At 41.8% G+C, this 11,644-nt stretch overlaps 1 protein-coding gene across 1 annotated transcript; it reads left to right on the forward strand.

Moving 5' to 3' along the window:
* Window positions 1–3,948: 3,948 nt before the first annotated feature.
* On the forward strand, window positions 3,949–9,122 carry plk2b (polo-like kinase 2b (Drosophila)). The gene is made up of 15 exons (XM_078218837.1): window positions 3,949–4,182; window positions 4,533–4,640; window positions 4,757–4,873; window positions 4,976–5,105; window positions 5,265–5,352; window positions 5,437–5,532; window positions 5,758–5,956; window positions 6,062–6,209; window positions 6,324–6,427; window positions 6,538–6,682; window positions 6,802–6,882; window positions 6,990–7,149; window positions 7,817–7,946; window positions 8,127–8,237; window positions 8,351–9,122. Exons 1-15 carry the CDS (start codon window positions 3,994–3,996, stop codon window positions 8,540–8,542), a joined length of 1,998 nt encoding a protein of 665 aa, XP_078074963.1. The 5' UTR covers window positions 3,949–3,993; the 3' UTR covers window positions 8,543–9,122.
* The last annotated feature ends 2,522 nt before the right edge of the window (window positions 9,123–11,644 follow it).

Consider the following 11,644-nt stretch of genomic DNA (forward strand, 5'->3'; position numbering starts at 1 on the left):
CCATCTTTTATTTATGCTAATCTATCATCCCCAACTCCATGAGCCTTTATCTTGTGTTATACCTTAGAACCATAGAACCATAGAAAATTACAGCTCAGAAACAAGCCTTTTGGCCCTTCTTGTCTGTGCCGAACCATTTTTTGCCTGGTCCCACTGACCTGCACTTGGACCATATCCCTCCACACCCCTCTCATCCATGAACCCGTCCAGGCTTTTCTTAAATTTACCACTTTATCCGGCAGCTCATTCCACACTCCCACCAGTCTCTGCGTGAAGAAGCCCCCCCTAATATTCCCTTTAAACTTTTCTCCTTTCACCCTTAACCCATGCCCTCTGGTTCTTTTCTCCCCGAGCCTCAGTGGAAAAAGCCTGCTTGCATTCACTCTATCTATACCCATCAAAATCTTATACACCTCTATCAAATCTCCCTTCAATCTTCTACGCTCCAGGGAATAAAGTCCCAACCTATTCAATCTCTCTCTGTAACTCAGCTTCTCAAGTCCCGGCAACATCCTTGTGAACCTTCTCTGCACTCTTTCAACCTTATTCACATCCTTCCTGTAACTAGGTGACCAAAACTGTACACAATACTCCAAATTCGGCCTCACCAATGCCTTATATAACCTTACCATAACACTCCAACTTTTAGACTCGATACTCCGATTTATAAAGGCCAATGTCCCAAAGGCACTCTTTACGACCCTATCCACCTGTGACGTCACTTTTAGGGAATTCTGTACCTGTATTCCCAGATCCCTCTGTTCAACTGCACTCTTCAGAGTCCTACCATTTACCCTGTACGTTCTACTTTGATTTGTCCTTCCAATGTGCAATACCTCACACTTGTCTGTGTTAAATTCCATTTGCCATTTTTCAGCCCATTTTTCTAGTTGGTCCAAATCCCTCTGCAAGCTTTGAAAACCTTCCTCACTGTCCACTACACCTCCAATCTTTGTATCATCAGCAAACTTGCTGATCCAATTTACCACATTATCATCCAGATCATTGATATAGATGACAAACAACAATGGACCCAACACCGATCCCTGCGGCACACCACTAGTCACAGGCCTCCACTCAGAGAAGCAATCCTCCACAACCGCTCTCTGGCTTCTTCCATTGAGCCAGTGTCTAATCCAATTTACTACCTCCCCATGTATACCTAGCGACTGAACCTTCCTAACTAACCTCCCATGAGGGACCTTGTCAAAGGCCTTGCTGAAATCCAGGTAGACAACATCCACCGCCTTCCCTTCATCCACTTTCCTGGTAACCTCCTCGAAAAACTCTTAATAGATTGGTCAAACATGACCTACCACGCACAAAGCCATGTTGACTCTCCCTAATAAGTCCCTGTCTATCCAAATATTTGTAGATCCTATCCCTTATCACACCTTCCAATAACTTGCCCACCACCGACGTCAAACTTACTGGCCTATAATTTCCCGGATTTCTTTTGGAACCTTTTTTAAACAACGGAACAACATGAGCCACCCTCCAGTCATCCGGCACCTCCCCCGTGAATACTGACATTTTAAATATGTCTGCCAGGGCCCCTGCAAGTTCAACACTAGCTTCCATAGAAACCATAGAAACCCTACAGTGCAGAAGGAGGCCATTCGGCCCATCGAGTCTGCACCGACCACAATCCCACCCAGGCCCTACACCCGCATATTTACCCGCTAATCTACGCATCTCAGAACTCTAAGGGGCAATTTTTAACCTGGCCAATCAACCTAACTCGCACATCTTTGGACTGTGGGAGGAAACCGGAGCACCCGGAGGAAACCCACGCAGACACGAGGAGAATGTGCAAACTCCACACAGACAGTGACCCGAGCCGGGAATCGAACCCGGGACCCTGGAGCTGTGAAGCAGCAGTGCTAACCACTGTGCTACCCCTCAAGGTCTATGGGAATACCCTGTCCGGTCCTGATTGAATGCCTTTTGGAAATGAGAGTCCACTACATCTACTAGTTTGCCATTATCTATCTTATTAGTTACATCCTCAAACAATTCCAATTAAGGGTGGCACAGTGGTTAGCACTGCTGCTTCATAGTGCTAGGGACCTGTGGTTCGATTCCTGGCTTGGGTTACTGTTTGTGCAGAGTCTGCATGTTCTCCCTGTGTCTGCATGGGTTTCCTCCGGGTGCTCCGTTTCCTCCCACGGTCTGAAAGATGTGTTGGTTAGGTGCACCGACCCAAACAGATGCTGGAATGTGGCAACTAGGGGAATTTCATAGTAACTTCATTGCAGTGTTAATGTAAGCCTACTTGTGACACATAAATAAAACAATAAGTTTGTGTAGCTTGATTCTCCTTTGTAAAACCATGTTGACTTACTGTAATCACATTTTGCTTTTCTAAGTGCAATGTTAAGGCTGTTTTTTGTTATAGTTCAGTTTCTCATTGGTTCCAATAGGTGGAGCTAAACAAACGTTGATCCATCCCTGTGGGAAATGCCAGCACAGTAAGAAGTTTAACAACACCAGGTTAAAGTCCAACAGGTTTATTTGGTAGCAAAAGCCACACAAGCTTTCGAGGCTCTGAGCCCCTTCTTCAGGGTGTTGTTAAACTTCTTACTGTGTTTACCCCAGTCCAACGCCGGCATCTCCACATCATGCCAGCACAGCAGAGTCAGTGTGAGTGTTGATGTAGTTTACGTGACGGGGCATTTGGTGTCGCTCTGCACAACGATTCATCCCCTCTGAACCACATCGAAAATTCATATTCATTTCAAGAAGTATCAGTCCACTTCCTGGTTTCTGTGATTTGTTTCTGCCTAACAGACACACATCTATTTCACCACCAAGATGCTTAAAATCCAAACGCCTCACAAATTGCGAAAGGGGAATTTACGAAGGCTAAGCTATGGAGTAAATCCGTTCAAAAGTTAAAATACAGACCTCAAAATGAACACTGCACGAAAAAAATGACCATGTAAATTATGAATAACATTGATCAAAATGGAAATCGACACAGTTCTGAATGTGCACCGTTTGCTATATTGCATGTTATTCAATCTGTGTCTAAAACATTTAAAAAGTTCCTCGAAAACGAATAGATGGCGAGCCGGCTTCTTAGTTAACGTCAAGGTAAAGCAAGGACGAATCTCACAATGAATGGATATATAGTAAAACCTGTGATTTATTTAGCCTTGAATGGATTCATTTATTGTAAAACCCAAAACTGCATCCTCCGTTGAATTAATGCATTTATAGTAAAGCCGAGAGTTTATCTAGCCTTATTTTTCTGAATATAAAAACATATAGCATCGAATGAAAGCGTGCTTGCCATGTCGTAAACAAGCGGTTATGGAAATATACAATATCTCTAAATGGCAGTTTGATAAGGGCAGATGGGCAAAAGTATGTTCCAGCAATGTAACCGATAGACTACAACGCTCTGATATGAATCTGCATGTCGTGCTTTTATATATATATATATATAAAGCAGTTAGCAGCAACATGTTGGGATATAATACTGGGGTAGAGGCAAATGGAAACAATAACGACTGTGAGATGATTGATAAAGTTGCAATGAGACTGACTGGACTACAGACGGGTTGCTCTTGGAAAATGCAGCAACAACCCCTCTTACACGCACCCCTATTTTTTTGCAACTGCAAATTAATTGTGCGCCAGAGAGGGAGAATCTTGCAGATAATTTCATGTCCATATGATAAATGCACTATTCAGTGCTGCTTCTAACATGTTGTGATCCAGATGGTGCATGTTGGTGACATTTGCTGTTAGAAAGGGAGCCCTGGGGGTTGATACTCCGTCTGAAAGCGGCACGTTTGATCCAATCAGATTGAGGGGGGCAAGGCACAGGGGATGATTGACAACCCTTCAACCAATCCGAATGAGCGAACCGGCGCGTGCAACGATTGCATTGTGACGCCACGGAGGGAGGGTATAAAAGGCAGCGGGAAGCGAGCGGGCAGTCACTGAGTGCGGAGATCGCGGCGGGATAGCTGAGCACAGCGGGATATGGAAATACTGAGGACTATCACTTACCAGCAAAACTCCAAGATGTGCGAGCAGCCTCTCGGCAAGTCCACCGAGCACCGCTTCACCAAGAGACAGGAAGAGTTGACCTACTCCAGCACGGAGATGTCCCGGATTATAACCGACCCCGCCACCGGCAAATGTTACTGCAGAGGAAAAGTGTTGGGAAAGGTAAAAAAAAGAAGCGACTGCATTGGGACAGGGGAAAATAAAGGCAGTGGGCGCACTTGGCTATCTTGCAGTATTTGTAAACATGGTTCAATCAGTTGAAGGAATCCTTGCGAAAGGTTTGAGCTGATGTCTCTGGAATGGTAAGCTGACATTGAGTTGTGTGTTTACCAGCCCGCAATGGATCAGCATCTCAAAGACTTGGGAATAATCTATCGATAGGCACCGCACGTTCAGTGCTCGAACTAGTATTTATTTGTAATTTAAAACATTAACTCTTGGGTTGAAAAATGCTATGTTCATGTGGATGCGTATTAAAATTAACTTGAGCTCCTATGATTTTGTTTTCTTAGGGTGGTTTTGCCAAATGCTACGAGATGACCGACCTGACTACTAACCGTGTCTTTGCTGCAAAGATCATCCCGCACACCAGAGTGGCCAAGCCCCATCAGAGGGAGAAAGTGAGTATCTGGTGTAATGCTGCAGGTTTCTTGAACTGAAAAAGCCATAATACCAAATTTCAAGTGTTCCTGGGTGCAACACGAGCCTAATTTTGATATTTTTTCAATGAAAACAGATTGATCGAGAGATTGAGCTGCACCGAACGCTTCACCATAAACACATCGTTCACTTCTACCATCACTTTGAAGATAAAGAGAATATTTACATCCTTTTGGAACACTGCAGCAGAAGAGTAAGTATTCATCCTTTCTCTTATGGATCCTAATGTGCAATATTTACCAACACTTTTTTAAAAATGCACAATGCTTCATTGTTTTCTTTTTTTTATTTATAGTCAATGGCTCACGTACTGAAAGCTAGGAAGGTGCTGACAGAACCAGAAGTGCGATACTATCTCCGGCAGATAGTATCAGGACTGAAGTGTCTACATGAACAAGAAATCTTGCACAGAGACCTCAAATTAGGTATGACACTTTTTTATACGTTGCTTTGCAATTCTCTCTATTTTACAATATATAGAATTAAACAATGATAAAGACCAAATGGTGTGCCTCTGATCTTGAACCGGGGGAGTAGAATAGTATTTTCCAGTTGCTAAGCAGAGCTATGATTTGTAATTGCAGGTAACTTCTTCATCAATGAGTCTATGGAATTGAAAATAGGGGACTTTGGGTTAGCGGCTAAATTGGAACCAGTGGAGCAACGGAGCAGGTAAGGAATTGAAATATATCCAAATATTAAAAAATTTTGGAGAGTTATGAAATAGCAGTGCTGATATCAACATTGTCTTCACAGGACTATCTGTGGCACGCCAAATTATTTGTCTCCTGAAGTTCTCAACAAGCAAGGGCATGGCTGTGAATCTGATATCTGGGCATTGGGCTGCGTAATGTAAGTATTGCACTTCTGTCTGCATTCTCCTCAATTGGGGTAAATTCTCATCTTCAGTATCAGATGTGAGCAGCCTCATTATCCAATTATAAATCCAAATTTCTTTTGAATTGAGGTTCTGCTCTAGGTCTAAAGATGAAAACTAATCCCAGCACAATCCTTTATCAACTTGCCATTGGGGCTTCACTATAAAGACACTAACTCATTAAATTGTATTCATTACAGGTACACAATGCTGTTGGGGCGGCCTCCATTTGAGACAACCAACCTAAAAGAAACCTACAAATGTATAAGAGAAGCAAGATATTCAATGCCATCAACACTGTCGCTGTCTGCCAAACAATTGATAGCCAACATGCTTGCAAAAAATCCAGAGGATCGACCAAGTTTAGATGACATCCTGCATTATGACTTTTTCACTCAGGTTTGTATTGCAAGAATTCTTAATTTAACTACTTTACCCCCCCTTCTTTCTTCCCATCCCCACAATACCATATGCACAAATCTGAACTCTAGCCTTCTATTGCAGGGATTTACACCTGAGAGATTGTCACAGACCTGCTGTCATTATGCACCAGACTTTCATCTGTCCAGCCCTGCCAAGAACTTCTTCAAAAAGGCAGCTGCAGCAATATTCGGTGGGAAGAAGGATAAAGCCAAGTTTTTGGACAATCACAGTAAGTATACATTATGGCAATATGCAGAATTGGCTATGGCAAAGGCAGAATAGAAACCATGTTTGCTCAAACAAATTATTTGCTACAGTTAACAATTTTTTTCTTTTTGTACAGATAAACTAGGAAAAGATGATTATGATGAAATATATAAGCTGAAGAACGATTTGAAGAAAATGTCATTAAATGACCAATTGAGCATCAAAAGCCGATTAGCTGAGGTAGGTTGATCGCAACATTGACTGCTGTGAATGTAAATTTTATGTTGAAACTTTATATCCATCAGTGCATAAACCTAGGACCTTGCTAAAATTGACATTTCTTTTAACAGGAGTCAACGTTGTCTAGCAAGTCACTGACCGTCCATGTCAAACCAGAGGCCACCTCACCAATGAAGGATGATGAACAGCAAATTGGAGACTCCATTAAGATGATAGTGAGAGGCACTTTGGGAAGTTGCAGCAGTAGTAGTGAATGTAAGTACAAGATTGGAATTGACCACTAACATTAATTTATAATACAAACTTCATTTGGAAGTCTAAGCTGTTTATGGATTTGATGTACAAATTAACATGATGCCTGCTTTCTCTTCCAGCTCTTGAAGATAGTACCATGGGAAGTGTTGCTGATACAGTTGCTAGAGTACTAAAGGGCTGCCTAGAAAATATGCCAGAAGGTAAGAACTATTAATTGAATACAACATAAGATTTGAGTTGAAGATTGGAAGTTAACCCCCTATTTATCTTGACCATTTTAAACAAGTCAGTCTTGTTTCTTTTTCAGGAGACTGTCTGCCAAAACAGCAGTTAAGCTTCTCCTTCCAGTGGGTCACCAAGTGGGTGGATTATTCGAATAAATATGGATTTGGGTATCAGTTGTCTGATCACACAGTTGGAGTCCTCTTCAACAATGGAACTCACATGAGTCTGTTGGCAGATAAAAAGTAAGTATGGCTAGGAATGCTTCAACTGCCTTTGAATCTAAAACAAACAATGCTGGAAAATCTCAGCAGGTCTGACAACATTTCATAGAAAGAAATCATCATAGAAACCCTACAGTGCAGAAGGAGGCCATTCGGCCCATCGAGTCTGCACCGACCACAATCCCACCCAGGCCCTACCCCCACATATTTTACCTGCTAATCCCTCTAACCTACGCATCTCAGGACTCTAAGGGGCAATTTTTAACCTGGCCAATCAACCTAACCCGCACATCTTTGGACTGTGGGAGGAAACCGGAGCACCCGGAGGAAACCCACGCAGACACGAGGAGAATGTGCAAACTCCACACAGACAGTGACCCGAGCCGGGAATCGAACCCGGGACCCTGGAGCTGTGAAGCAGCAGTGCTAACCACTGTGCTGCCCTTATATTTGTGGAGAGTCTAGAGCAACTTTGAGTTTGGATGACCTTTCATCAGAGCTCAAACAAAGCTCTGACACAGGGTCGGTTAGACACAATGTTGGCTCTATTCTCTATGTTGTCAGACCTGCTGAGATTTTCAGCATTTTTTGATTTCAGCATCTACAGTATTTTGCTTTTATCTTTGAATCTAAAATTGATTGGTGTATATTTTTAGGTGCTAACCTGAAGCATATATTTTCCCCTCAGAACTATCCAGTACTATGCAGAGCTGGGCCAATGTTCTATCTTTTCAGCACTAGATGTGCCTGAAAAGTTCATTAGTCAAGTGACCATTCTGAAGTACTTTGCACACTATATGGAAGAAAATCTAATGGAGGTAAGAATCCTTGTGTTGTTTTGCTTCTAAGCCTTTACCTAGATCTTTATAATTTTTTAATATAAGAGCCATTTCTTAATTTTAAACTCTTAACATCCTGTGCTTGCTAGTAAATGGTTGAATCCAGCCTCTTGGCATTTGTAAACAGATTTTGAGCAGCCTTGGATCTTTATTTTACAGGGTGGAGATTTGCCCAGCTCAACAGATGCTCAGAAGCCCAGACTGTGTCTCCTTCAGTGGTTAAAATCTGACCGTGCTTTAATGATGCTCTTCAGTGATGGCACATTCCAGGTGAGAATTAACTAGATTAGTTAGCATCTCCAGTATCTATATTTTTCATCAAAACACAGCAATCTGCTGTCATGAAGAATCATTAAGTAACCTGACATATACTTTTATCACAGGTAAATTTTTATCATGATCATACAAAAATCATTATTTGCAACCATGATGAGGAGTACCTGCTTACTTATATCAATGAAGACAGAGTTTCTGCTACATTCAAGCTCTCAACACTTCTAATGTCTGGGTGCTCCCAAGAACTTCGTACTAGAATGGAATACGCATTGAATATGGTGCAACAAAGATTTAATTAAAAGATTGGACCATGAAGCTTGGCCATGGCTTCCTTCAATTTTGGAACTGATCCAAAGTAACCATCTGTCAGACGGTACGAGGAACTTGTATTTCGACTGGTGTGCTGGGCCGGTACCAGACAGATGCGTTTTACATTCCTGCTTTATTGGACTGACGTTTAAAGGGGCGTGTACCTGAGATGCAGCAGCTGCCTGAGGAACTTCAATATTTTTGCATTACAAGGAGAAATGGATCTTTATGTTGCAACAGAGCAGGGTGATGTGTTGCAGCTCCCATGAGCAAAAGGAAAGAGTGAAGCAAGTGAAATCGAAGTATTAAGAATAGCTGGACTTTGCAAGTTGTAAGGACACTTTTTTTTTTTAATGCAGCTTGTGCTATTGGTTTAGGATATAACTTTTTGGTTCTTTGAGCAGAACTGAAAATTCAAACAGGTTGCACCACATTTTGTGGCTGGACATATTCATTTCTTAATTTATTATGCACTGAGTATTTATTATTTATTGACCAGCCTGCTCAATGACACTTCTGAAATGCTGAGCAAGTCACTGGTTTAAATATTAATAAAGATAATTGAATTCATTTTGTGTATGAAGTTGTTTTGACACTTCCAGTGTGGGGTTGAATTTCTACAAGTGTGGTCATATCTGTACTTTCCCACATCACACACACAGGGAAAGTGCTGTCTACAAGAGCTTCAAAGTTTTGAAATGCACCTTGAATGTAGACCTGGTGGGATATTTGAAATTCTTTGTTTACACTTGCCACTTGCCATAGGTTAACTATCGTGTTGGACTACTGTCCTCAGATGGATAAAGTAGATGAACAAGACTTGAACCAAAGGGCTGCTGCCTCAAATGACTTGGTGGAGTATGCAGTGGTGATCTTTCCTAGCAATGCAGTTGCTCTAGATATGGCCTTGACATTTTCCATTTAACATTATCACTGATCTGTTTCTCCTGCTGCTAACTGAATTGAAGAATTGGCATTCAGTAGCAAGTCCTTCTGCACAGTAAAAGTACCCATAATAAATGGGGCTGAGGTATTTGTGAATGATTACAGCATATATTAGTTGGATTTGGAGAAACACTATTCTTGGCAGACCCACTTTCTGGAGGTGCTGTTTTGATACTTCAATTCCCCATGGTACCACTTCAATTCCCCATGGTACCAATCCCAAGTATTCTTAGTGCATGATATAGCCCTGCATAACTGATCTGGCCTCACCCCTACTATTCTAGCTGGAATCAATCCACTTTGGACAATAGAGCAGAGGCCCTGAATATGCTATTTTTCCCAGTACTTCAATTGTCACATCAGCTGTAACTCCCCACAGATGAAAGCTCTGTTCCTGCTGGTCTGTTGCTGTTTTAGATCTCTTTCAACTGGCATGTTTAAGGTGCTACAAGTCTTTCAGCTCGTCTAAAGACCCAACTGCAGGCGAGGTCTAAATGAAGCTGATGTAACTTGGGAGCAATAGAAAAGAGCTTTGCAAAGATTTATTCTGATGGCTAAATTGAACAGTGAAGGCACTCTTGAGGACATGTACTTTCCTGATGTATGTTCTCTAATCTCTGAATTGACTACCAAGTCGGTGTGACAGTTTTAGTTTTCAATTTGCTTAGAAGGTCACACATTCAAATTAGTGAGATACAGATGAAATCAAAGTGCTCATTCTACAACTCATTTAGCCAACATGGTCTTCTAATGCCTTATTTCACCAGTATAGCAAACATTGTACAAAATATCATTTAGCAAGAATTCTGCTAAAGATTTGACTGACTTTGCTGCAAAAAAACAATATTGTCCCTCCCAGGTTTTGCAGCCTTTAGGATAAGAGCAATTTGACTTCAATGACTAATTTGGTTTGACAACTAACCTGGTGTCCAGCTCTTTAACCTCCAGTTGGAAATCTCTTCCTTTGCAGGACAACATCTCTCTTTACAAGCATACCCTTAGCTATTACCAATTAAATAGGCAATCAAAGACTAAGTGTAATCTTGCCTGCCATTACACCTTGCTCCTGCTACAATGTTCGTTTTAATTCCAATTTAGAATGTAAGTACTGCATCGTACACTATATTTAGGTACTTTCATTGCCAGAATCCTATTGTGACTTAAGTATCTCAGGAACAAGCACTATTTTTTAAAAAAAGCATCCTGACGTACCAATGAGGGGGGAGGGAGGTGGGGGGAAGAGTTAAAGATCAAGGTCGTGGATAATGGTATAAGAGTTTAAAACCAGAAAACAAAGGCCAAGAAATAGGATGGCATTGTAGAAGGGTCCTGACCAAGTTGGGGAATTAATGTAGGATGGTAGATATAAGGCAAAGAAGCAGCTGTTGAGACTTTACTGAAGACCCTTGTGTCTGACTCCTATTGACTACAGCTCAGCCTGCAACACCATTATGCCTACAAAACCTCTCCAAACAGGGTTCTGCTCTTCTCTGACCAGATCCTCCCCTTCCTAACCCATGGACTGCAATCAGTAAGGATAGGTAATAACATCACTTCCATGATTATCCTCCACATTGGTGCCCTGCAAGGTAGTGTCCTCAGTCCCTTAAAATACTCCCTTAAAATACTCCTTATATACTTATGACTGTTCATACTGCTCCATTCAACTCCATTTTCAAGTTTGCTGATGACACCACTACTGGGTCAGATCTCAAACAATGATGAGATGGAGTACAGGGAAGAGATAGAGAATCTGGTACAGTAACAATCTCTCCCTTTAAGTAAAATGAATGAGCCAGTCATCAACTTCAGGAAGCGTAGTGGAGGACATGCCCTTGTCTATATCGATGGTGATGAAGTGGAGATGGCCAAGAGCTTCATGTTTCTAAGTGTTCAGATCACCAACAATTTGTTCTGGACCCTCCACGCTGATGCTATAGTTAAGAAAGCACACCAACATCTCTACTTTCTCAGAAGGCAAAGGAAATTCATCATGTCTACTATGACCCTTACCAATTTTTGCAGATGCATCATAGAAAACATCCGATGTGGATGTATCACAGCTTGGTATGACTCCTGCTCTAAGACCGCAAGAAACTACAAAGTGTGAATATAGTCCAGTCCATCAGGCAAACCAGCCTCCCATC

Source organism: Mustelus asterias, chromosome 1, assembly GCF_964213995.1.
Source record: "Mustelus asterias chromosome 1, sMusAst1.hap1.1, whole genome shotgun sequence".
NCBI classification, from domain to species: domain Eukaryota; kingdom Metazoa; phylum Chordata; class Chondrichthyes; order Carcharhiniformes; family Triakidae; genus Mustelus; species Mustelus asterias.

Excerpts from the sequence above, each read along its gene's own strand:
- plk2b (XM_078218837.1), top strand. The coding sequence starts at position 3,994 with ATGGAAATACTGAGGACTATCACTTACCAGCAAAACTCCAAGATGTGC. Across the intron at positions 7,150-7,816 it reads AGTCTGTTGGCAGATAAAAA|AACTATCCAGTACTATGCAG; the intron begins GTAAGTATGGCT and ends TTTTCCCCTCAG. Across the intron at positions 8,238-8,350 it reads TCAGTGATGGCACATTCCAG|GTAAATTTTTATCATGATCA; the intron begins GTGAGAATTAAC and ends CTTTTATCACAG.